This window comes from Oncorhynchus mykiss, chromosome 2, assembly GCF_013265735.2.
Source record: "Oncorhynchus mykiss isolate Arlee chromosome 2, USDA_OmykA_1.1, whole genome shotgun sequence".
Classification (NCBI taxonomy): Eukaryota; Metazoa; Chordata; class Actinopteri; order Salmoniformes; family Salmonidae; genus Oncorhynchus; species Oncorhynchus mykiss.
The window spans coordinates 60,823,703-60,851,024 of record NC_048566.1 but is presented as its reverse complement, the minus strand read 5'-3'; the positions used below and the strand labels follow the sequence as shown (position 1 = coordinate 60,851,024).

Sequence of the window (27,322 nt, the reverse complement as noted above, 5' to 3'; positions counted from 1 at the left end):
ATAGCCTATTTATGAAGTATTCTATAATGGGAAGATTTCTGTGGCTGTATCTTGTATTTGTGTGCATTAGAGTCTCACCAGCGCCCGTATCCACAAAGTGTCTCAGAGTAGGAGAGATGATCTAGGATCAGGTCCCCACCTGTCCATATAATCTTATTTATTATGATATGAAACTGATCCTAGATCAGCACTCATACCCTGAGAGGTTTTGTGGATACGGGCCCAGGGCTCTAAGAACTAACTGACATACTGAGAATGTTTCTCATTTTTCTAGCTTCATTAAGACCCTTACAGATATGCGATATCATGAATTTCCCTCTTTAACTGTGTTATGGGTGCCTGATTGGACTGATTTATTAGGCGGACCATGCTGTGCCCTGGCTGGAGCTGTGATTGGTTAACATTTCGGTCGAATTGGCAGACAAAAGCTTCTTGAGCTGAGCTGGCTCATGCTTTCCTGCAGGGGGCGCCACTCTGAAAGAGTATTTTTCAGAGAGGAGGATCTGGTCTCCGCAGCGAGGGGTGGTGATATCTAAGGTGCTATGGCCACCCCCTGACTGGCTGACGGTCGCAGTTAGCGCGCTGTAACGACGGAGCACATTCTGAGCTTAGGGCTCAGATTTTATTTTTGGACTGCCATGGAGACTGGCCCTTCCATTTGTAGGAAGGGGGTACAGTTGCGCTCAACATGAGCCTTCCGCTCTGACACTCCGGGCTGGGACAAGCAGGCAGCAGCCGGCCGACCCCCAAGCAGCAGTCACACAGGTAAATACACTACAATTTCTTTTCGACAGCTCGTAGTAATGTGTTTATGCTATTGGCTGGGTGGTAGAGCACTGAGACAGGTGTTAGAGCCCCCAGGAGGCTGTACTGTATACTGTAGCCCCATTATGGCTAAAACTATTTGACATGTCTTCAAAGAGCAAAGGGATTTTCGATGCAATGTTAAAGCTTTGTATTTCGGGTGTTGCATTCCAGGAGTCATAACTGGAACGAGATAGCATCATGGTTAAAACAATAATGGTTTATGTTCTGATACTCCTACGCGATACTCCTACACTACTTGCATATGTTAACCTATGAACATACAACACACAGGGTGGTAGAATGTGTATTGTTGAAGTACAAGCTGGTACAGTGTTTTAAGTTGAATCTGTAAATGTTTTTGCTTTTTCAAATGTAAGGGGACTCCCCTGTCCGGGCGTGTTTGTCAGCTGTAGTAAGCATTACCTGGTAAGCTCAATGCTGTTATATTTTTTCTTAGAGCTTTACTGATCATGTGCTCATAAACTAAATGCATGTGCATGTTTTTAGGGGTAGGGGTTGGGAGATTTTTCTTCCCACCTAAGGTGGACACCCAAAAGCCATTGTATGATGCATGGCTATTATTACCCTTTCCTCTTTTGAACTTGCATCTTGGAGGTGCTCCAAAAGCCTAACCTACCAGAGCCTTAAAAGGATGACCTCCTCTCATGTATCAGGAGGCAGGTCCAGTCTCTGTTACTGTAGCAGAGTGGCCCCTTTAAAACATGATCAGAAGTGGCCTACATTTGAGTTTGACTACTAGCAGACGCCTCAAACAGCCATATTCAACTGGTGGACCGCGGTCCGGATCCGGAACATGGACCACGTGTACTGGGCTTTCAACTTAATGCTGCTGAAAGTTGTAGTAGTGGAATGCACACGGTGCAATTTTGAAATTTGGTAGTGCATAATCAGTTTTCCTCTTGTCATGTCATTCACTGACAGACCATAGAGAGCTATTTCTAACATGTCAAAAATATAGAGTTGATCAATTATTAGCCCATGTTAGCTAGGTAGGTAAGTTAGGCTAACCAGCTAGGCTAACCAGCTATCTAAATCTTGTAGTTATCATGGCCATATTATGTGCCCAGGGGCCTCGACATGTCAAGATGTGTAGAATTGCAGGAAATGTGCTTTAAAACTGCACACTTTTCTCTCCGCCCCATGGCAAAATAGGTAGAATTGCAGCAAATGAGCTTTAAAAAACTAGTTAGGGATAGGCGGGACTCAAATGTCTCAACTGGCCAATTGCCAGGGAAAATGCAGAGCGCCAGATTCAAATTAAATACTATAAAATTCAAAATGTCATTAAATCACATATGTAAGATACTCAATTAAAGCTACACTCGTTGTGAATCCAGCCAACATGTCAGACTTTAAAAATGCTTTTCGGCGAAAGCATAAGAAGCTATTATCTGATAGCCTGCACCATCTGCACCAGCAGTAAACAAAGGAGTTAGCATATTTCAACCTTGCAGGCGCTACACAAAACGCTGAAATAAAATATAAAACATGCATTACCTTTGACAAGCTTCTTTTGTTGGCACTCCAATATGTCCCATAAACATCACAAAAGGTCCTTTTGTTCAATTAATTCCGTCCATATATATCCAAAATGTCAAGCGCGCTTAAAAGCGCTTCTAAAGCGCGTTTGATCCAGAAAAAAACTGCTTACAAAAAACGCAACGTCACTACAAAATATTTCAAAAGTTGCCTATAAACTTTGCCAAAATATTTCAAACTACTTTTGTAATACAACTTTAGGTATTTTTAAACATTCAATACAGGAATGAAAACAAACCAGCGCCACTTTTCACATCTTGCGCAACTCACAAAAGTGTACCCAGTTCCTAGTTGGCCTACTTCTTCATTGCACAAAGGAATAACCTCAACCAAATTCCAAAGAATGGTGACATCCAGTGGAAGCGGTAGGAACTGAAAACAGGTTCCTAAGAAATATCCCTTGGCAACAACAAGATTCAAACAGTTTTAGAAACTTCAGAGTGTTTTCTATCAAAATCTATGAATAATATGCATATATTATATTCTTGGCATGAGTAGCAGGAAGTTGAAATTGGGCATGCTATTTATCCAAAAGTGAAAATTCTGACCCCTAGCCCCAAGAATGGCAAACATTTTGTCTATGAACAACGAGAGGGGTGTAAACAGTTTTAACAGTTTGGTGTCACATGGGTTGCGAGCAGTTATTTTTCTCAATACACCAATAATAGACAATATCCATCCGGACCTTTGCCACCTAGGACATTTGTGTGACCGTACCTTCTCAAATAGTAGTTTAGTGTCCCTGGCCTAAATCATACAAACCTACATAAAAAAAAAGATTTAAGTAAAAAGGTATTTGATGTGCCATTATACATGCAATTTCCATTATTAAACAAGACAGAAGGTTGTGAGAGATAAATATGATATCCTGAATTGCTTTTCAATCTAAATACAGCTATCAAGGTCTGAACTTTAAAAGGTTTACAGCCATCAAGGTTTAAAAAAGATACGGGTCAAGATCTTCCAATTATATCATTTGTTTACTGTGCATAAAAAAAACTCTGACCTACTCAAATGGCCATGACCACAAGTGACATCACGGGGGTCAAATGCTCAACATTCACTTTCACTCTCAATCAATACTTGGACCTGTAGGTTGCAGGCCAAGTATGGCTGCCAGTCAGACCTCACACTGTCACAGTAACAGTATCTAACTGCCCAGACCTCATAGTGTCACAGTAATACAGAATATAAAAACATGTAATATACCAGCAACATAGTTTTTTGGTATATTTGATCTTTATTGGTCATTTGTACAGTAAACCCACAGGCACAAGTGTCAGTGTCTTCACACATTACTTTGCCTTGTTGTTATGCACAGTACAGTAATTAGACCAATATATGCTCTTAGGTTCTATCTGATATGCATAAGCAGCCACTCAGGTATTTTCTCGGCCATTGATTTACTGTCCTCGTCGAGTGAAAGTGATGCTCCCTGCCTGTACAGGACATGACTGAGCATCTATAGAAGGGAGCAGGTGATCAGCTGCCCTCCTCTCTACTCTCTGCCTAAAATTAGGCCAAGGAACCTTCCAGTATCAGCTGTGAGGCCTTAATTGCAGGGAGTGTTAAACTTGACTGCCCTCCTTCACTTTCCACTCACTACGCCTCTTTATCCTCTGCAAATGGCAGTTGTCTAGCTGCGTAAAATGTACTGAACAAAATGCTACGAACCAAATACATACATCATCGTATAAAATGCTTTATTTCATGTCAGAAACAAATAGGTTTAAGGTAAAGAAAGTTGTAACACAAAAAAAGCAGTAATCACAATATTGTCACATTAGTAGCATAAGTAAGGATGTGAAAAACCCCAGTGTGCATCACTGGAAACAGAATCATGGTTAAATGGCAGGATGAAATGTTAGTGTGTGTGAAATAAAGTGGAAATAATACGACAGACAAGCAATGTTCTCTTACCAGGTTATCCAGTTACCTCAAAACTATTTGGCATTTCAATGCAGAATTTTATGCATGAAAAAAAAAAAGAGATGAATCGCTTAAAAGCCAGTGTAGCCTAGTGTTTAACACCTTATTCAGGCTGATGTCTGGATAATCTCTGTGCTCAAATAAATGCCAGAAGAAAAACACATTTTTTAAAACATGATATTACAAATAACGGGCTCAGTGACTAAACTTCCCAAACCTGGAAATATGACAAAGAGTTACCATTTAATATTCTAAGCTTGGGTTTTATGTTCCTTTCTGCATAATTTCCAACATACATGTAAATGCATTCACCTAATACTTTTCAATGGCATAAACAAAGAAGAGAAACAACCATTGAGTAAAAAACAAACATTCATACTGTATATACATAAACATATGTGGCATATACTTTTGACAAGAAACCAAATATAGACCGAGTGTACAAAACATTAAGGACACCTTCCTAATATTAATCCCTCTCCACACACACACTTTTGCCCTCAGAACTTTCTCAATTTGTCAGGGCATGGACTCTATAAGGTGTCAAAAGCGTTCCACAGGGATGCTGGCCCATGTTGACTCCAATGCTGCCCACAGTTGTGTCAAGTTGGCTGGATGTCCTTTGGGTGGTGGACCATTCTTGATACACACCAGAAACTGTTGAGCGTGAAAAACACAGGAACGTTGCAGTTCTTGACACTCACCGGTGCGTGAATGGCACACACACAATACATGTCTAAATTGTCTTAAGGCTTAAAAATCCTTCTTTAATGTGTCTCCTCCCCTTAATCTACACCCATGGAAGTGGCTTAAACAAGTGACATCAATAAGGGGTCATAGCTTTCACCTGGATTCATCTGGTCAGTCTATGTCACGGAAACAGCAGATGTTCTGTACATGTCTGGAGATGAAATGGAATTGGGGAGTTCTCATTGCTTTGTACAAACTGAATATACAGACACACAAAACAAAGCAACGGCTAACCATTTTTAAAACATTTCTAAAGTTACCTACTTAAGGTGGTAGGAAAGGTATAAAGGTATGCTACTTCAGGATATCATCACAGGGTTGGCTGACAAGCAAACGGTGTTGTTGAAGTTCATACCGTCTTGAGAAGAAAGTCTTTGCCACCAACACATGTTTTTCAATATTCACCATGGGGTAGGTCTGAAAAAGAAATAAAAAAAGTATTCAGATGTTTGTTTACCAATGGTGTGTCGATTGTGTTTTTGATGGTCAATGAATAGGTCAGCCACTGATCTACACTCTTAGAAAAAAAAGGGTTCCAAAAGGGTTATTTGCAGAGGGACCAGGGTTTGGAAGATGAAGGTTCTTTGGAAGGCAAGGTTCGACATAGAACCCTTCTGAATTTGAATAAGCTTTTAATGTATTTTTCTTTCTTTCCTTAGTGACTTGAGCGTTAGTGTTTACCTCAGTGTTTAAACCTGAACCCTGTAGAGTTTAAAAAAATGTTTTAAACTGTACCTACAATGCCTTCGGAAAGTATTCAGACCCCTTGACTTTTTCCACATTTTGTTACGTTACAGCCTTATTCTAAAATGGATTACATTATTTCCCCCCCTCATCAATCACCACACAATACCCCATAATGACAAAGCAAAAACAGGGTTTTAGAAATGTTTGCTAATTCAATAAAATAAACAGAAATGCCTTATTTACATAAGTATTCAGACTCGAAATTGAGCTCAGGTGCATCCTGTTTCCATTGATCACCCTTTAGATGTTTCTGCAACGTTATTGGAGTCCACCTGTGTTAAATTCAATTGAACGGACATGATTTGGAAAGGCACACACCTGTCTATATAAGGTCCCACAGTTGATAGTGCATGTCAGAGAAAAAAACAAGCCATGAGGTTGAAGGAAATATCCGTAGAGCTCAGAGACAGGGTTGTGTCGAGGCACAGATCTGGGGGAGGGTAACAAAATAAATCTGCAGTATTAAAGGTCCCCAAGAACACAGTGGCCTCCATCATTCTTAATTGGAAGAAGTTTGGAACCACCCAGACTCTTCCTGAGGCCTCCCGAGTGGCACAGTGGTCTAAGGCACTACATCGCAGTGCTAGAGGCGTCACTGCAGATTCGGGTTTGATCCCGGGCTGTGTCGCAGCCGGCCGATATGCAGCATTTACGGTGAATGCAGTCTCCTCTAAAGCGGGAACATTGCCTTTAAATATCAATATGCTGAACTTCCGCAACGCAGATTTAATAGAGCCCTAATTCTGTAAAGAGGTAAATTAACACTCAGTGATGTAAAATAACCCCATGTGTTGTTGTGTTGGAGTGTGATTGTGTTATTTTTACTCTGTGCTGAGTAAAACACTCAAAACCATGCCCATTATTATCATATTTTCCAGCATGCTCTGCAGCAGGTCGATTTTCAGAATTGTTTGCCTAACTATCTGTGTTATTGCATGTACAATTATTGACTGATCTTATACCACATAAAGATAAATAACATAGGTTTTTCTAAACTAATCCAATCTGTTAGTAGCAAGAATTATTGCACTCGTTACTGAGATGGTTGTTCCAGTTTAGATGGTTTAGGTAGTCTCATATATACATTTTCCCTACCCTGGCAGTCATTCTGAAAGCAGGTTGCAAGTGATTAAAAACAACTCTGGTCGATGTCCGCACCCGTGGAAATCGAATTAGCATAATAAAAAAATCCCCATAAAAATCTGTCAGTTTAATAAGCTAGAGATATCGCAATCCACCGCATCCGACTATGTCGCACTTCTGCATCTGCGGTGAAAGGTGACAGAGCTAGAGTGGTGTTTTGTCAGACCATGACAAAACACCACGAGACCCGAAAATGGTTTTTCTCACAAAATCATCTGTAGTTTCCAAACGGTTTGGTCTACAAACTATACTGAACAAAAATATAAACTCAACATGCAAACTATACTGAACAAAAATATAAACGCAACATGCAATAATTTCAAAAATTTTACCGAGTTACATTTCAGTTCAGGAAATCAGTCAATTGAAATAATTTCATTAGGCCCTAATCTATGGATTTCATATGACTGTGCAGGGGCGCAACCATGGGTGGGCCTAGGAGGGCATAGGGTCACCCACTTGGGAGCTAGGTCCACCCACAGGGTAGCCAGGCCCAGCCAATCAGAATGAGTTTTTCCCCATGAAAGGGATTTATTACAGACAGAAATGTTCTTGTTTCTTCAGTTGTCTGGTCTCAGACAGTCCTGCAGGGGAAGAAGCTGGATGTGGAAGTCCTGGGCTGGCGTGGTTACAATTGGCCTGCGTGAGGCCGGTTGGATGGACAGCCAAATTTTCTAAAACAACATTGGAGGTGGCTTATCGTAGAGAAATTAACATTAAAATCTCTGCCAACAGCTCTGGGACATTCCTGCAGTCAGCATGCCAATTGCACTCTTCACTAAAGCTTGAGACATCTGTGGCATTGTGTTGTGTGACAAAACTGCATATTTTAGAGTGGCCTTTTATTGTCCCCAGCAGAAGGTGCACCTGTGTAATGATCATGCTGTTTAATCAGTTCCTTGATATGCCACACCTGTCAGATGGATGGATTATCTTGGCAAAGGAGAAATTCTCACTAACAGAAATGTAAACTCATTTGTGCCAAAAAATTTGACAAATAATTTTTGGGATATTTTATTTCAGCTCATGAAACATGGGACCAACACATTACATATTGCGTTTATATTTTTGTTCAGTATATTATGACCACTCTATGGAACATGATGGTGTTCTCCGTTTTGCTCTATGACTCGGTTTTGCCCACAAGCGTCTTGGGACTTGTCTGAAGTTGGTACAGTTGATCTGCCAACTTCTGTCTGTAGCATCTGAACAGTATGGGCTACACACTACTATGTGCAAAGGTGAGACTCTCACAAACATGTACATGTTGGGTGTTTAGTGCCAAAAACAGGGGGTTAAAAACATGTTTAAAAAATATATAACAAATGTTTCCTGATCTTTTTTACAGTGCCATACGAAAGTATTCACTCCCCTCCGCATTTCTCCTATTTTGTTGCCTTAAAACCTGGAATTAAAATATATATATATTTTTTTATCATTTGATTTGCACAACATGCCTACCATTTTGAAGATGCAAAATGAAAAAAAAATGTGTGAAACAAACAAGAAATAAGCCAAAAAAAACAGAAAACTTGAGCGTGCATAACTATTCACCCCCCCAAAGTCAATACTTTGTAGGGCCACATTTTGCAGAAATAACAACTGCAAGTCTCTTGGGATATGTCGCTATAAGCTTGGCACATCTAGCCACTGGGATTTCTGCCCATTCTTCAAGGCAAAACTGCCCCAACTCCTTCAAGTTGGAAGGGTTCCTGCTGGTGTACAGCAATCTATAAGTCATACCAAAGATTCTCAATTGGATTGAGGTCTGGGCTTTGACGAGGCCATTCCAAAACATTTAAATGTTTCCCCTTAAACCACTCGAGTGTTGCTTTAGCAGTATGCTTAGGATCATTGTCCTGCTGGAAGGTGAACCACCGTCCCAGTCTCAAATCTCTGGAAGACTGAAACGGGTTTCCCCCAATAATTTCCCTGGATATTGGGCGCCATCCATCAATCCTTCAAATCTGAGCAGTTTCCCAGTCCCTGCCGAAGACAAGAATCCCCACAGCATGGTGCTGCCACCACCATGCTTCACTGTGGGCATGCTTTTCTTGGGGTGATGAGAGGTGTTGGGTTTGTGCCAGACATAGCGTTTTTCTTGATTGCCAAAAAGCTCAATTTTAGTCTCATCTGAACAGTGTACCTTCTTCCATATGTTTGGGGAGTCTCCCACATGCCTTTTGGCGAACACCAAACGTGTTTGCTTATTTTTTTCTTTAAGCAATGGCTTTTTTTCTGGCCACTCTTCCGTCAAGCCCAGCTCTGTGGAGTGTACGGCATAAAGTGGTCCTATGGAAAGGTACTCCAATCTCCGCTGTGGAGCTTTGCAGCTCCTTCAGGGTTATCTGTGGTCTCTTTGTTGCCTCTCTGATTAATGCCCTCCTTGCCTGGTCCATGAGTTTTGGTGGGCGGCTCTCTCTTGGCAAGTTTGCTGTGGTGCCATATTCTTTCCATTTTTGAATAATGAATTTAATGGTGCTCTGAGGGATGTTCAAAGTTTCTGATATTTTTTTAGAACCCAACCCTGATCTGTATTACTTTGTCCCTGACCTGTGTGGAGAGCTTCTTGGTCTCCTTGGCCACTTGCTTAGTGGTGTTGCAGACTCTGGGGCCATTCAGAACAGGTGTATATATACTGAGATCATCTGACAGATCATGTGACACTTAGATTGCACACAGGTGGACTTTATTTAATTAATTATGTGACTTCTGAAGGTAATTGGTTGCACCAGATCTTATTTAGGGGCTTCATAGCAAAGGGGGTGGAAACACATGCGCACACTACTTTTCAGTTTTCTTTTCTTTTTTTTTTCTTTTGAAACAAGTTTTGTTTTTCATGTTTTTCATTTCACTTCACCAATTTGGCCTATTGGACTATTTAGGACTATTTTGTGTATGTCCATTACATGAAATCCAAATAAAAATACATTTAAATTACAGGTTGTAATGCAACAAAATAGGAAAAACGCCAAGGGGGTGAATACTTTTGCAAGGCTCAGATATCGCTCAGATATAGGACAAACACTTCAGAACAAACTTCCTTTAGATTTTTTTGGGGGGGGACTATCTTTTGTTTCATGTAGTGAATCTGTTATTCAATGCGTTTGTATGGGCTAATGGCAGTAAGGCCCAATATTTTTGTTCATTAAAAATATTTGTTTTATAACACCACCACTGTGGCCCTCAAAGAAAGGCATTATGGTATGTGTTATGTATTGTAAATACTAATATGGCTGGTGGAACCGTTCAGAGGGTTCTAGGAAGAAGATAAGGGTTCTTGGTAGAACACTTCATAGACGGTTTTAGGAAGGATCTTAAGATAATAAAAGGGTTCTTCATAGAACCATTTATAAAAGGTTCTAGGAAGAACCCATCACAGAGGGTTCTAGGTAGAACCCTAAGCAAAATTAAGAACCCTATATGGTTCTATTTAGCACCTTTTTTTCTAAGTGTGTATACCATGGGTCAAGATGGGGATAGAGAGCAGCTCTAAGGGGCTTTAGAATTTGGGTGTGGAGAGCAGCTCTAAGGATACGTTGAATTTGGGGGTGGAGAGCAGCTCTCAGGATACGTTGAATTTGGGGGTGGAGAGCAGCTCTCAGGATACGTTGAATTTGGGGGTGGAGAGCAACTCTAAGGATACGTTGAATTTGGGGGTGGAGAGCAGCTCTAAGGATACGTTGAATTTGGGGGTGGAGAGCAGCTCTCAGGAGTTGTTGGATTTGCGGGTGGAGAGCAGCTCTAAGGAGATGTTGGATTTGGGGGTGGAGAGCATCTCTAAGGAGGGTTGAATTGATTGTAAACTGCCCCTTTTCTTCTAACACAATACCGTATCATTGATAACCAAAGAAATATTCCTCACACTGTCTTATATTCTTTTCAGGGGGTTAAACTGCTCATGGCTGCCAGTTATAGCAATGTCACTGAACCAGGCCTGCTGTCCCAGCAGTACCCTCCAGCTCTACTGCCCAAGCCTGGCAAGGAAAATGTTAGACTCCAGAAACTACTCAAGAAAACAGAGAAAAAAATCAAGAAAAAAGCTTCCCCTGAAACGGCAAAGACACCGGTCCCTTTCCGCTCAAACCTCTCCCCTGTGAATGAAGCAAGCCCTGACTTGGAACACAGTGATCACTCAACACCTCCTAAAACCCCAGAGGCACCCTTCTACACACAGCACCCCAGATTCGCTCTCAGGCCAGCCTATCGGCATGTGCCATCCCCTTACCCGCAACAACAAGGAGCCACTTTTGGTGGTACAACAAGATTCTCCCCAAAGCCATATGCTGCTCCAGGACCCACCTTCCCCCATCATGTGGCCCCACTCTACACATTTACTCCAACAGCCCCATCACCCATTCCAGGGCCAGTCTCACATGCAGTGGCACCCACAACGCCTGTGCCAACTTCCTCTGTGCCTGAAGTGACAATCACAACTGCTGCTCAAATTGCTCCTCCAGTCCCTGCTCCAGTTGCTCTTGTCAGAGTCACTTCTGCTGCCACACAACCTACTCTGCGACTAGCCCCTGTAGTAATACACCGCAAAAGTCCAAGTCCACGGTTTAAAGCTACCGAAGCTACACTAAAGGCACCCAAACCGATGTTTGATGTCCGTCAAATTCGGGTATATACTGCATCTAAGTCCCCCCTGCATGATTACACTGGAAAGACATTTACTGCAGACACATTACCTCGGAGTAGAACACCCACATCAGACATCAGAAGGGTAATAACACCAACAGCTGAAATCAGAAGGAATGCAACACCGGTATCTGAAGTGAAAAGCAATTTAACTTCGACATCAGAAATCAAAAGAGTTGCAACGTCTAAAATGAATCAAGGTACAACGCCGACATCGGAAATCAAAATAAGTTTAACACCGACAACTGAAGTCAAAAGGAGTGCAACACCTACATCTGGGGTAAAAAGAGGTTTAACGTCCAGACCTGAAATCCAAAGGAGTGCAACGCCTACATCTGAAGTGAAAAGAGCTAAAACGCCAACTCATGACTTTTTAACACCAAGAACTAATTTAGGTCGACCTAAGACACCCTCATATCATGTGTCCCGTGCCAAAACACCTGTTATTGAAATATCAAGACCCAACCCACTTTTATTTGCTGTCTCACCCATTACTATAGATGCACATAGATCTAAAACACCAACACCTGGTTCTAATTCTGCCAATCCATCGTTGTCTAGTTCTCAAAATCTGCCAATGTCTGAGCCTTCAAAATCACCATCAACTAGTCAGGGTGCAAGAACTCCAAATGGGGAAGTGACATCAAAAGAGACTCCTACACCCAAATCACCTCCTGAAAACACTTTAAAACCAGAGGCTCCTCGACAAAAAGCTCTAATAGTTGAGTCTACCAGACCAAAGACCTCTACAGCTTCATTAGGCTATCAAAGACCAAAGACCCCAACAAATATCACACCAACTCCTACAGAACCCTCATATCAAAGACCCAAGACTCTAACCAAAGAAACACTAAAGCCTACAGCACCCTCATATGGGTACCAAAGACCCAATACTCCAACAATTATCACACTAAAGCCTACTGCACCCTCCTATCAAAGACCCAAGACTCCAACAAAAAAAACACTAGAGCCTACAGAAACCTCATATGGGTACCAAAGACCCAAGACTCCAACAAAAAAAACACTAGAGCCTACAGAACCCTCATATGGGTACCAAAGACCCAAGACTCCAACCAAAGACACATCAAAATCTACAGCACCCTCAGATGGGTATCAAAGGCCCAAGACTCCAACCAATGAGACACCAAAGCCTACTGCACCATCATATGGATATCAAATTCCCAAGACACCCTCGAATGAAGAGCCTAAACCAATGACTCCAACAATCGGGTATCAAAGGTCAACAACACCAGTAGTTGGGTATCAAAGACCACAACCACCAGCAGGTTATCAAAGACCAAAGACTCCCATAGCTGGGGTATCATCCATTGGATTTCAAAGGCCCAATACACCAACATATGTGGCCCCTAAATCAACCCATACATATTATGGGTTGACTCCTGCTGCATATGTTGCCCATGGTGGAATCCAACGTGTCTCACCTTCATTCGGCATATCCAGGTCTAAGACGCATGCTCTAGAGGAATCTAAAACCACAACGCAAGGGTTGGAAGCATCTAACATACCTACCCAAGAGTTACTTGTAAAAACACATCCTTTGCCCATGGTGTCCAACCAGGAAGCATCCTCCAAAGAAAAGATCCCTTTAAATGAGGCCATAATATCCACGACTCCAGCAGATAAGCTTCTGCTTCCAATAATTGTTGTTACACAAGCTCAAGATGTCTCAGAACCAAGCGTATCCATAGCTGTAACCAGCAAAATGGCAACTCCTGTTTCAGAAACACCAAAGGTTAAAACTGTGGCCAACACAAGACCATGGGCTAAATCTCAAACACCCGAGGCTAAGAAACCAGAGGTTAAAAACCCAACTTATGGAGTCATCCCAAAACCCAAGACACCCACCACAGAAACCCAACACCCTGTGTCTTCTGCTGCAAACAAAGACGCCAGCAAGACAATACCTCCTGTCTCAAAAACAGAATCTCCTGTGGCTAAAGCCAGGGTACAACAAGAAGAGCTAAAGGAATCACCAGAGCCTAAAACGCCCACCAAAGCAACCTCTGAGTCTAAACCAGCAGGGACAAAGCCGACTACTTCTTCTCCACTTGGAAAGACCTCAGCTCCTGAGAAGCCTTCGGTGGCTGTTCAGTCTCCGGCTAAACAAAAGGATAACCAAGAAGCCCAACCTGAAAAGGCGGTGTCAGCTCCATCCACACCATCAACAGAGAAGGAAGAGGGAAAAGACTCTTTCCCAGCAGCTGCACCCCTTCTTAAAGTGATCCAAAAGCCAAAGGGCATGATGAAGTCTAAACTCAGTGGTTGGTCACGGCTCAAGAAGCATATGGTGGTGGAAGAAGAACCACCTACGTTCCCAGAATCAAATCCTATGAAAGACACCGCAAAGGGAACTGAGCAGGAGGGAGGTGAAGCGAAAAAGGATGAAACGGTGTCATTTAAAGACATGGTGGCAGCCGTAACGGCTGACGATCCTCCCAAGGCAGCAAAGAAGTGGGATTCTCTTCTCTTTGATATGTTCTCCTCCAAAGAGAAGATTATGCAGGTAATTGAAGCTAGCAAAAGTGAGGAGGAGAAAAAAGAGCAGCCAAAGGATGAACCAAAAGAAATTCCATCCTTTGCCCATCGTCTGCCTGTCCTCCTTTTCAGCCCAAAGTTTGATGCCAAAAGGCTAAGAGAGGCTGCATTAAGGCCACTTACAAAAATTTCGACAGTGTTTGAGATGGGTCTCATAGGGCGTAAAAATAAAGATGAGGAACCAAAAGACTTTAACAGAACAGCTAGAGGGTTCACCTGTCCTTAAACCATGTCGCTTTGGACTGGTAAAGATGAAACAGAAGAACATTTTGAAAAATTCTGTTAAATGTTTTGTGTACAGGTGTAGACATAGTAGTCATAATGTACAGGTCCTGTGTAATAGTCTCTCTGCTTGACACAGGGTACAATATTTAAGACGGTCTCTTAGAGAATGTGGTCTGAACTTGACATCTGACTACGTTACGGATGTGTCTGAATGTCTCTGTCTCTGACAGTATGAAAATATTACCTTGAAAATCAGAGCAGAAGGAAAAATATATTTTTGTCTTAAAGGAATTCAGACATCTCGTGAGATTAAAATGTACAAAGATTAAGTAAATCTCAGAGCTTCTTTTTTGTCCACTGTTAAACCATGATAGGAGAATGAATGACTTTAGCAGACCTCCACACATCTTTTTTTCAAAAGTGGTCCTGAGACTGTAGTGTAATGCATTTAGGCACACCACCTACTGAAAACTAGACTGAACAGTATATTGATGCAGGATTTGGTTATCGGAAGAAATCTGACTCCGGGAGATTCAGAGTAATGTAACCAAATAAGGATGAAAAAGGAAGAGAGGATGAAAGTAGAAGGAGTGTATATTTCTCCAAATGTTGCTATTTCCGTACGTTTTTCAAATACACTTTAGATATTCAGGCGAAGTTAGAATGTTTAGAAGTTAGAATGTTTGATGACACTACATATGCTAATGCCAGCTTTGCCATCTTCCTTTTTAGGTGTACAGGTCATTGAGAGTGTTATTTGAGATCTTGGGTTGCTAACTCCTGGGGGATGAGGAAACTATATGAAGGAAGTGTTTGACCTTTGGCATGGATGGATGAGGGGTCAGCGGGAGGCCTTGTGGGATATGGAGGCAAGTGATGATAAATGCGAAGAAAAATGTATACAGTAAGTACTTAGGGCAGATTCCTAATTTGAGATCCACAAATTTCCCAATTGACATCAATGCAGGATTAAGGTGAAAGTTAAATTTAGCATGTTTCACAGAGTTTTCAAATATGCAGCTTTCAAACGAGGTACCCAGAAGAGTCAAGAGCTGAGAGTGACATTTGACCTTAAGGTTCTCTAGGTTCGTCAGCTTGTTATTGATGCTTTACGTTTGTGTTTCATGCATGGACTATATAAAAAGATTAAGAACATTATCTCCTATTGACAGAGTGATGTTCAACCGTTTTGCAATCTGATGTTTATCTGTATAAGTGTACAGTAAATGTTATTTTCTATATATTTTTGATAAAAGAGAAAATTTAAAAAAAAAACTTGAATAGGAAAATGCTGATTTTGGTTTATGTTTGACATAGAAAGTTCACCTTGAACTACAGAATGAAATAGAGAAAATGTATTCTGTAGTGAAGTTAATGGTCACAGCAAGGTCAAGGGCAAAGCTATTGCCCTTTTGGTGTTTGATAAAATAAATATTATTGAATTGTAGCTGGTATTTTGTCTATAATTGTTGGTTTTTATCTGCAGGACCAGCAGAATAAAAAGGTGTTTTTTGCCTAAGAAAATATGAGTTATTATTGGACTACTCATGGTAATTACAGTAATGTTTTAAAGTGTATGATTATTGTATAGACCCAGTCATCGCACCTGCTTTTCCATTGGTGTATTCATCCATATATTCATCATCATCAACAGGAATCTTCGCATACTTGCCATGAGCAGTCATCACAAATTTGTACCTTTTACCAGATGGATTGCCCTGAAAAGCATAGGGACTGATTTAGAACAGAAATCATTTGCCACAGTAAATACACTGAGTTTGTCACAGAATATTCAAATACTGTATGTGTATGTCTGCGAGCGAGTGAGCGTGCTCACCTTTGCCCCTAATCTCCCAGGGGATGTTTCTCCAATGATCTCCCACATGTTCTTTTTCTGCATCACGTCACCAGCTTTTACATCCTGGGGAATGAACAGCACCAAACAGAAACTCAGCTGTATATCAAATGATTTTGTCAGCCATGCAAGACAAGCAATCCTCTTGGCTTTGGTTCTGAACCGCCACAACAGAATTACACCCCAGAAGGGGGCAGCCTTGGATGAAGCTCACTGCACAAACGCTCCTCTGATTCTCCGCATGCCTGTACACAGCTGTACTGCAAACACTTACGTGTGGAAGAGTTCAGAAGGAAACTGAGAGGACAGGGAATGAAAGGGAAAAGAGCAGTTACCTTGAGAAGGGAGGACATGAAGAGAGTTGAAATGAGAAGACTGAGGAAGGAAAGTAAAGGAAGTAGATACACAAATGTTTCACTAATGCTGTATTTTGATGAAAAGGATTCAGTCTCTGTAAAGGGGATGCGACACCCCGTGTGTCATCGTACAACAGTGTCCAACCTTAAGCCACCAATGTAAAGGGGATGCCAGTGCTAGAGAATAGTGACAGGGAAGCCGTTTGTGGTAGTGTATATTCCACAGGTAATCTCTTGTGAGCAGAATACATAAACATAAATGGTACCATAGATCTCTTTATATATCTCTTTATACTATGGGCACTGACAGCTAAGCATTAGTTCCGGTGCTTGGGTTTTTCGTCACAGGTTATTTAGACAAATCATGATTTCGCAGGTGTTGGCATCTTGATTTTCAGAAAGGGAGAGGACATTTGGCCCATAAACTTGTCCGTAACTTGCAGAGAGAGAGGTTGGAGCTCCTTGTTCTGGTTCCATTCCTTGTTCTAGCATCTCTTCATCGCCTCTCTTAACACTTATGGAACCAGAACTTAATCAAGAAGCTGACCAACTAGCTATGCAAGACTTTAGTTCTGGGTTAACCAAGATTACTCAGGTGGAGACTGGTGAAATGCAGAGCCATATACAGTAAATGTATACCCATATATACTGTACATAGCTCTGTTCTGAGATAAACTTACAGCTGGTCTCGGGGGCGAGTTCCTGCTTGTGCCATCTGGGTTCCCCTTCACCCACTGGGTGATCAGGTCTGCCACACCCACCTTCAGACCCTCAGCATTCTGCTGACACACACACAGACATACGTCAACTCAGGCATTCAACAAGACACTTCCATTCATTATGTATTCGATAGTGTCTTGTGACAGTGACATATACATGTAGCTGTCCAGCACACACAATAGGTTTGGTTTTGGGTGGGCAGGCTAACAGCTACTGCTAGATACTATTGAATACCTCTGAGGTACAGGAGAGAGGGGCTGGGGGAAACCACACATTTGTGGTAGAGAGTAAAAATAAACAGCCTTAAGCGCCTCTGATCTCTACCGCCGTGGCTCACAGGGTGTTTGTTATTCCACTCGCCCCGGGTCAAGTTGCCATGCCTTTTCCGGATACCTCAAAGAACCTTGGCCTGCACACGACGAATGAGATGCAGTAATTAAACACATCAGGGAGAGTCAGGGGCTATGGCCTGGGGTGGGAGGACTATAAACAGAGGTGTGAGATCACACCCATACAATAGCATGGAGAGAAGCATTAGGACTGATATATTTAGACATCTGCACAGTGTGAAAATGTATTTTGAAAGCGCTAGCTAGGTATGTCTGTGTCTCTAGTCTGCAGTATAACTCAAGGCAGCTACTGTATGTAAAATAGCATGTTTTGTATCCATAAGCACTGCTGCTAAATTGTTGCCGCCACTCCACTTTATATCTACAGTACCAGTCAAAAGTTTGGACACACCTACTTATTCAAGGGTTTTTCTTTATTTTTACGATTTTCTACAGTGTAGAATAATAGTGAAGATATCACAAGTATGAAATAACACATATGGAATCATGTGGTAACCAAAAAAAGTGTTAAACAAATCAAAATATTTTTTATATTTGAGATTCTTCAAAGTTTGCCTTGATGACAGCTTTGCACACTCTTGGCATTCTCTCAACCAGCTTAGTTAGGAAGTCACCTGGAATTAATTTCAATTACCATGTGTGCCTTGTTAAAAGTTAATTTGGGGAATTTCTTTCCTTCTTAATGTATTTGAGCTGATCAGCTGTGTTGTGACAAGGTAGGTGTGGTATACAGAAGAGAGCTCTATTTGGTAAAATACCAAGTCTATATTATTGCAAGAACTGCTCAAATAAGCAAAGAGAAACAACAGTCTATCAGTACTTTAAAACATGAAGGTCAGTCAATCTGCAACATTTCAAGAACTTTGAAAGTTTCTTCAAGTGCAGTCACAAAACCATCAAGCTCTATGATGAAACTGGCTCTCATGAGGACCGCCACAAGAAAGGAAGACCCAGAGCTACCTCTGCTGTAGAGGATAAGTTCATTAGAGTTACCAGCCACAGAAATTGCAGCCCAAATAAATGCTTCACAGAGTTCATGTCAGAGACACATCTCAACATCAACTGTTCAGAGTAGACTGTGTGAATCAGTCCTTCATGGTATAATTGCTGCAAAAAAACACTACTAAAGGACACCAATAATAAGAAGAGATTTGCTTGGGCCAAGAAACACGAGCAATGGACATTAGAGAGGTGGAAATCTGTCCTTTGGTCTGATGAGTCTTGAGATTTTTGAGATTCGATTTTTTGGTTCCAACCACGGTGCCTTTGTGAGATGAAGAGTAGGTGAATGGATGATCTCCGCATGTGTGTTTCCAAACATGAAGCATGGAGGAGGAGGTGTGATGTGTGGCGGTGCTTTGCTGGTGACACTGTCAGTGATTTATTTAGAATTCAAGGCACACTTAACCAGCATGTATACCACAGCATTCTGCAGTGATACGCCATCCCATCTGATTTGCGCTTAGTGGAACTATAATTTGTTTTTCAAAAGGACAATGACCCAACACTCCTCCAGGCTGTGTCAAGGCTATTTGACCAAGAAGGAGAGTGGTGGAGTGCTGCATCAGATGACATTGCCTCCACAATCGGATAAGTTGGACCGCAGAGTGAAAGAAAAGCAGCCAACAAGTTCTCAGCATATGTGGGAACTCCTTCAAGACTGTTGGAAAAGCATTCCAGGTGAAGCTGGTTGAGAGAATGCCAAGAGTGTGCAAAGCTGTCATCAAGGCAAAGGGTGGCTACTTTGAAGAATCTCAAATATAACAAAAAGTTTGATTTGTTTAACACTTATTTGGTTACTACATAATTCCATATGTGTTATTTCATAGTTTTGATGTCTTTAATATTATTCTACAATGTAGAAATAGTAAAAATAAAGAAAAACCCTTGAATGAGTAGGTTTGTCCAAACGTTTGACTGGTACTAAGTATTCAGACCCCTTGACACCTTGACTTTTTCCACGTTGCATTATAAAATAGATGACCTACGCGGAAGATTAAACTACCAACGGGACATTCAAAACTGTAATATGGCTGAACAACGACACTATCAACATACAGCTGGCTGGTTAAAAGCTGTACTGGCAGGAGAGAACAGCTGGGTCTGGTAAGAAAGGGGCGGCAGACTTTGTTTTTTTGTAAATAACAGCTGGTGCATGATATCTAAGGAAGTCTCGAGCTATTGCTCACCTGAGGAAGAGTATCTCATGATAAGATGTAGACCACACTATCTACCTAGAGTTTTCATCTGTATTTTTCATAGCTGTTTATATACCACCACATACTGAGGCTGGCACAATAAGACAGCATTGAATGAGCTGTATTCCACCATAAGCAAACAAGAAAACGGTCACCCAGAGGCGGAGCTCCTAGTAGCCGGGGACTTTAATGCAGGGAAACTTAAATCCGTTTTTACCAAATTTCTATCAGCATGTTAAATGTGCAACCAGAGGGAATACACCACCTTTTTTCCACACACAGAGAATGCACCACCTTTGTTCCACATACAGAGAATTATACAAAGATCTCCCTCGCCATCGATTTGGCAAATCTGACCATAATTCGATCCTCCTGATTCCTGCTTACAAGCTACAATTAAGCAGGAAGCAACAGTGACTAGATCAATAAAAAAGTGATCAGATGAAGCAGATGTTAAGCTACAGGACTGTTTTGCTAGCACAGATTGGAATATGTTCTGAGATTCCTCCAATGACATTGAGGAGTACACCTCATCAGTCATTGGATTCATCAATAAGTGCATCGATGACATCGTCCCCACAGTGATCATACGTACATACCCCAAACCAAAAGCCATGGATTACAGGCAAAATCCGCACTGAGCTAAAGGCTAGAGCTGCCGCTTTCAAGGAGCGGGACCCGTAAGCTTGTAAAAAATCCCGCTATGCCCTCAGACGAATCATCTAACAGGCAAAGTGTCAATACAGGACTAGGATCAAATCGTACTACACCGGCACTGAAGCTCGTCGGATGTGGCAGGGCTTGCAAACCATTACAGACTACAAAGGGAAGCACTGCAGAGAGCTGCCCAGTGACACAAGCCTACCAGACGAGCTAAACTACTTCTATGCTCGCTTCGAGGCAAATAACACTGAAACATGCATGAGAGCATCAGCTTTTCCGGAAGACTGTGTGATCACGCTCTCCGCAGCCGATGTGAGTAAGACTTTTAAACAGGTCAACATTCACAAGGCCGCGGGGCCAGATGGATTACCAGGACGTATACTGCGAGCATGCGCTGACCAACTGGCAAGTGTCTTCACTGACATTTTCAACCTCTCCCTGTCCAAGTCTGTAATACCAACATGTTTTAAGCAGAACACCAAGGTTAACCTGCCTAAATTACTACCGACCCGTAGCACTCACATCTGTAGCCATGAAGTGCTTAGAAAGGCTGGTCATGGCTTCACATCAATACCATTATCCCAGAAACCCTAGACCCACTCCAATTGGCATACCAGCCCAACAGATCCACAGATGATGCAATCGCTATTGCCCTCCACACTTCCCTTTCCCACCTGGACAAAAGGAACACCTATGTGAGAATGCAATTCATTGTTCAACACCATAGTGCCCTCCAAGCTCATCAATAAGCTAAGGACCCTGGGACTAAACACTTCCCTCTGCAACTGGATCCTGAACTTCCTGAAGGGCCACCCCCAGGTGGTAAGGGTAAGTAACAACACATCCGCCATGCTGATCCTCAACACAGGGGCCCCTCAGTGGTGCGTGCTTAGTCCCTTCCTGTACTCCCTGTTCACTCATGATTGCATGGCCAGGCACGTCTCCAACACCATCATTAAGTTTGCCGATGACACAACAGTGGTAGGCCTGATCACCGACAACGACGAGACAGCCTGTAGGGAGGAGGTCAGAGGCCCGGCCGTGTGGTGCCAGGACAACGACCTCTCCCTCAACGTGATCAAGACAAAGGAGATGATTGTGGACTACAGGAAAAAGAGGACTGAGCATGCCCCCATTCTCATTGACGGGGCTGCAGTGGAGCAGGTTGCGAGCTACAAGTTCCTTGGTGTCCACATCACCAACACACTAACATGGTCCAAGCATACCAAGACGGTCGTGAACAGGGCGCGACAAAACCTAAGGAAAACCTAAGGATTTATCAATGTCCTAACACACCAAGACAGGTGGAAAAGGGCATTACAATACCGCTTCCCCCTCAGGAGACTGAACAAAAATTGGCAAGGGTCCTCAGATCCTCAAAAGGTTCTACAGCTGCACCATTGAGAGCATCCTGACTGATTGCATCACTGCCTGGTATGGCAATTGCTCGGGCCTCTGACCGCAAGGCACTACAGAGGGTAGTGCGAATGGCCCAGTACATCACTGGGGCCAAGCTTCCTGCCATCCAGGGCCTGTATACCAGGTGGTGTCAGAGGAAGGCCCTAAAAAGGATCAAAGACTCCAGCCACCCTAGTCATAGACTCTTCTCTCTGCTACCGCACGGCAAGCGGTACCTGAGCGGCAAGTCTAGGTCCAAGAGGCTTCTAAAAAGCTTATCCCCCCACGCCACAAGACTCCTGAACATCTAATCAAATGGCTACCCAACTTTTTGCATTGCCCCCCACCCCCTCCCGCCTTTTACACCACTGCTACTCTCTGTTATTACCATCTATGCATAGTCACTTTAATAACTCTACCTACATGTACATATTACCTCAATTAACCAGTGCCCCCGGTACCCCCCTGTATATAGTCTCACTATTGTTATTTTACTGCTGCTCTTTAATTACTTGTTACTTATATTTCTTATTCTTATCCATATTTTTTTTAAACTGCATTGTTGTTTAGGGGCTCGTAAGTAAGCATTTCACTGTTTTATTCGGCACATGTGACGAATAAAATTTGATTTGATAACGTAAGAAATAACACACAAATAAATAAAATATTACAAAGTTGCTTAGGAGCTAGAAGCAGAGCTTCCATGACTGTCGGCACAATATGTAAAGTATTAGTCCCATGATTCCTTGAGCTGAAATGAAAATCCCAAAAATGTTCCATGAGCACAAAAAGCTTACTTCTCTCAAATTTTGAACAAAAATTTGTTTACATCCTGTTCGTGAGAACGTATCCTTTGCCAAGATAATCCATCCACTTGACAGGTGTGGCATATCAATGAATACAAATGCATTTCATTGATGGCAATTTGAAATCACAGAGACATTGTGACGAAATCTTGAGGCCCATTGTCGTGCCATGCATCTGCAGTCATCACCTCATGTTTCAGCATGATAATGCACGGCCCGATGTTGCAAGTAGCTGTACACAATTCCTGGAAGCTGTAAATGTCCCAGTTCTTCCACGTCCTGCATACTCACCACACATGCCACCCATTGAGCTTGTTTGGGATGCTCTGGATCAACGTGTATGACAGCAAGTTCCAATTCCCACCAATATCCAGCAACAGCCATTGAAGAAGAGTGGGACAACATTTGACAGGCCACAATCAACAGCCTGATCAACTCTCTGAGAAGAAGTGTCGCGCCGCACAACACAAATGGTGGTTACAGCAGATACAGACTGGTTTTCTGATCCACTCCCATACCTTTCTTTTTTAAGGTATATGTGACCAACAGATGCATATCTGTATTCCCAGCGATGTGAAATCCATAGATTAGGGCCTAATTCATTTATTTTTAAATTATCCAATTTCTTTATATGAACTGTAAATCAGTAAAATCTTTGAAATTGTTGCATGTTGCGTTTAAATTTTTGTTCAGTATATATAATTTTCGGGATGGTTAAACGTTTTCAGTGTAAACTTAAATGACTAACAACAGATATAATGTATGTAGAAAAGATAATGGAGCTATATATTTTTAAATTTGAGGACGAACAATCAGGGGGGTCTCTAGAAGTGTTGGAAAGCACCATTGGCCACACCCACTACAATGCCCCGCACCCTACGCTAACTTTGCCACTGCTGCTGAAAAAAATCCTATGGGAAAGACTGATAAGGGTCTATTTATGTTGGTGGATGTATAATGTCATTAGCGAGGGTGAGAAATAAATTGGCCTTCGACTATATTTGTTCATGTGTACAGTATGTAATGTCAAGTTGGTGTTTCCTTGCCTTGGATGGTGTGCCTTTGGACGGGCTCTGGTTCCAAGCCTCTCCAGCCTCAAACAAGTGCTTCTTGGAGGACACTGCCTCAGGTGACATGGGGATGTCCATCAGGCCCTGTTTGGCTGCCTTGGCCTCCTGGGAGTACTGCACAACATAACAATGTGATATACTTTACATTCCAATTGCATGGAATTTGCATAGAAATAACAGAACTCTAGATCAAAAAGAAAAATATATCAAGCTTGTTCACTGATATTTATCAAGTCTGATTAGGGGGAAATTAGATAGTATAAAAATGAAGCACAGCAAGTAAAAATGAACCACAATATAACATAGTTAGACATGAGTAACATAGGGCTTGATTCAATCTGTATTACTGAAGTTCAGTGTTATAGCATGATTGAAATTTAAAGGCAATGTAACCGCGCAATATACCCGCGAAGACTGCATTCATGGTCAACACTGTATACAGTGCATTTGGAAAGTATTTTTTTATCCAGGTTTAGTTACGTTACAGCCTTATTCTAAAATGTATTAAATTGTTTTTTTCCCCCTCATCAAATTAAGTCAGAGATCTGGCTGGGCCACTCAAGGTCGTTCATAGACTTGTCCCGAAAACACTCCTGCGTTGTCTTGGCTGTGTGCTTAGGGTCGTTATCCTGTTGGAAGGTGAACCTCCTCAGTCTGAGGTCCTGAGCTCTCGGGAGCAGGTTTTCATCACGGACCTTTCTGTACTTTGCTCCGTTCATTTTTCCCTCGATCCTGACTAGTCTCCCAGTCCCTGCCGCTGAAAATCATCCCCACAGCATCATGCTGCCACCACCATGCTTCACCATAGGGGTGGTGCCAGGTTTCCTCCAGACGTGACGCTTTGCATTCAGGCCAAATAGTTCAATCTTGGTTTCATCAGACTGGTGAATCTTGTTTCTCATGGTCTGAGAGTCCTTTAGGTGCCTTTTGGCAAACTCCAAGAGAGCTGTCACATGCCTTTTACTGAGGAGTGGCTTCCGTCTGGCCACTCTACCATAAAGGCCTGATTGGTGGAGCGCTGCAGTGATGGTTGTCCTTCTGGAAGGTTCTCCCATCTCCACAGAGAAACCCTGGGGCTCTGTCAGAGTGACCATCAGGTTCTTCTCCCCCAATTGCTCAGTTTGGCCTGGCGGGCAGCTCTAGGAAGAGTCTTGGTGGTTCCAAACTTCTTCCATTTAAGAATGATGGAGGCCACTGTGTTAATGTGCGTCTCAGTGAGAGGTGTAGGAGTCAGGCACAGGAGAGCAGGGATGTCTGAGAAGTGTGTTTAATCATATAGTCCACCAATACAAAAATGGCACAAAACTACACTCTCGATACTCAGAACTCGTGCAAACGCACAGAGGAACAAACACAGTTCCGACACTTACATACATGTCCGTAACCGTGAAAACAACAAACATCAAAATACAATCGAGCGCAATACATACAAGTCTAATCCCGCACAAACTAAGGCAGGCAATAGTTCCCTATAGGTACCCTATATACACACAGAAATAAACGCAAATGAAACCAGGTGTGAAAAGAATCACAGACAAAACAAACAGAAAAGGAAAAAGGGATCGGTGGCGGCTAGTAAACCGGCGACGCTGAGCGCCGCCCGAACAGGGTAGAGGAGTTACCCTCGGTAGAAGTCGTGACAGCCACTGTATTTTTGGAGACCCTCAATGCTGCAGAAATGTTTTGGTACCCTTCCACAGGTCTGTGCCTCGACACAATCCTGTCTCTGAGCTCTGCGGACAATTCTTTCAACTTCATTGATTGATTGTTGCTCTGACATGCACTATCAACGCTGGGACCTTATATAGACAGGTATGTGCCTTTCCAAATCATGTCCAATCAATCAAACCCGAATCTGCAGTGACGCCTCTAGCACTGCGATGTAGTGCCTTAGACCACTGTGCCACTCGGGAGGCCTCAGGAAGAGTCTGGGTGGTTCCAAACTTCTTCCAATTAAGAATGATGGAGGCCACTGTGTTCTTGGGGACCTTTAATACTGCAGATTTATTTTGTTACCCTCCCCCAGATCTGTGCCTCGACACAACCCTGTCTCTGAGCTCTACGGATATTTCCTTCAACCTCATGGCTTGTTTTTTTCTCTGACATGCACTATCAACTGTGGGACCTTATATAGACAGGTGTGTGCCTTTCCAAATCATGTCCGTTCAATTGAATTTACCACAGGTGGACTCCAATCAAGTTGAGGAAACATCTCAAGGATGATCAATGGAAACAGGATGCACCTGAGCTCAATTTCGAATCTCATAGCAAAGGGTCTGAATACTTATGTAAATAAGGTATTTCTGTTTTAAATGTTTTATGTGTTTTTTTCGCTATGGAGTATTGTGTGTAGATTGATGAGGGATTTTTTTTAATAAGGCTGTAACGTAACTAAAAAAATCTAGGGGTCTGAATACTTTCCAAATAAACTGTATCTCGTCTTTAGAAAAAGGTTAAAAGGCATGGTAGTAATCGGATGATGCAATAGTGGCTTGTGAAATATTGCCCTCACGGGAAAAGAGTAAGAGGGCCCCTAACACTTATTCACTCACACACACACTCTACTCGAGTAGAAGTCGGAATTTACATGCACTTAGGTTGGAGTCATTAAAACTCGTTTTTCAAACACTTCACAGATGTCTTGTTAATTATCAATCTATAGTTTTGGCAAGTCGGTTAGGACATCTACTTTGTGCATCACACAAGTAATTTTCCAACAATTGTTTACAGACAGATTATTTCACTTATAATTCACTGTATCACAATTCCAGTGGGTCAGAAGATTACATACACTAAATTGACTGTGCCTTTAAACAGCTCGGAACATTCTAGAAAATGATGTCATGGCTTCTGATAGGCTAATTGACGTCATTTGAGTGAATTGGAGGTGTACCTGTGGATGTATTTCAAGGCCTACCTTCAAACTCAGTGCTTCTTTGCTTGACATCATGGGAAAATCTAAAGAAATTAGCCAAGACCTCAGCCAAGATCCTTGAGGAAACAGGTACAAAAGTATCTATATCTACAGTAAAACGAGTTCTATATCGACATAACCTGAAAGGCCGCTCAGCAAGGAAGAAGCCACTGCTCCAATACTGCCATAAAAAAAGCCAGATTACGGTTTGCAACTGCACTATGGGACAATAATCTTACTTTTTGCAGAAATGTCCTCTGGTCTGATGAAACAAAAATAGAACTGTTTGGCCATAATGACCATCGTTATGTTTGGAGGAAAAAGGGGGATGCTTGCAAGCTGAAGAACACCATCCCAACCATGAAGCACGGGGTGGCAGCATCATGTTGTGGGGGTGCTTTGACGCAGGAGGGACTGGTGCACTTCACAAAATAGATGGCATCATGAGGCAGGAAAATTATGTGGATATAGTGAAGAAACATCTCAAGACATCAGTCAGGAAGTTAAAGCTTGGTCGCAAATGGGTCTTCCGAATGAATAATGACCACAAGCATACTTCCAAAGCTGTGGCAAAATGGCTTAAGGACAGCAAATTCAAGGTAACGGAGTGGCCATCACAAAGCCCTGACCTCAA

At 42.2% G+C, this 27,322-nt stretch overlaps 2 protein-coding genes across 9 annotated transcripts in view; one reads left to right on the top strand and one right to left on the bottom strand.

Moving 5' to 3' along the window:
• Positions 1–461: 461 nt before the first annotated feature.
• LOC110493006 (mucin-2) lies at positions 462–15,868 on the top strand. Of its 2 annotated transcripts, XM_021567381.2 has the most exons (3): positions 462–765; positions 1,185–1,233; positions 10,823–15,868. In XM_021567381.2, the coding sequence occupies exon 3, from the start codon at positions 10,838–10,840 to the stop codon at positions 14,357–14,359; it is 3,522 nt and encodes a 1,173-aa protein (XP_021423056.2). In that variant the 5' UTR covers positions 462–765; positions 1,185–1,233; positions 10,823–10,837; the 3' UTR covers positions 14,360–15,868. The 2 variants fall into 2 exon arrangements, with proteins under 2 accessions (XP_021423056.2, XP_021423057.2); XM_021567382.2 differs by lacking the exon at positions 1,185–1,233 and having other exon boundaries at positions 524–765.
• LOC110493043 (non-muscle caldesmon) overlaps positions 4,050–27,322 on the bottom strand; it is a 65,261-nt gene continuing 41,988 nt past the window's right edge. For 2 of the 7 annotated variants that reach the window (XM_036952234.1, XM_036952235.1), the window contains 4 exons: positions 17,250–17,348; positions 16,196–16,279; positions 15,965–16,076; positions 4,050–5,463 (listed from right to left, as the gene is read on the bottom strand). In XM_036952234.1, the coding sequence (XP_036808129.1) occupies positions 5,441–5,463; positions 15,965–16,076; positions 16,196–16,279; positions 17,250–17,348 (318 nt within the window). In that variant the 3' untranslated portion in view covers positions 4,050–5,440. Of the gene's footprint in view, positions 5,464–15,964; positions 16,077–16,195; positions 16,280–17,249; positions 17,349–23,750; positions 23,889–27,322 lie in introns of all 7 variants that reach the window. The other 5 variants (XM_036952240.1, XM_036952243.1, XM_036952224.1 and 2 more) reach the window with 4 other exon arrangements.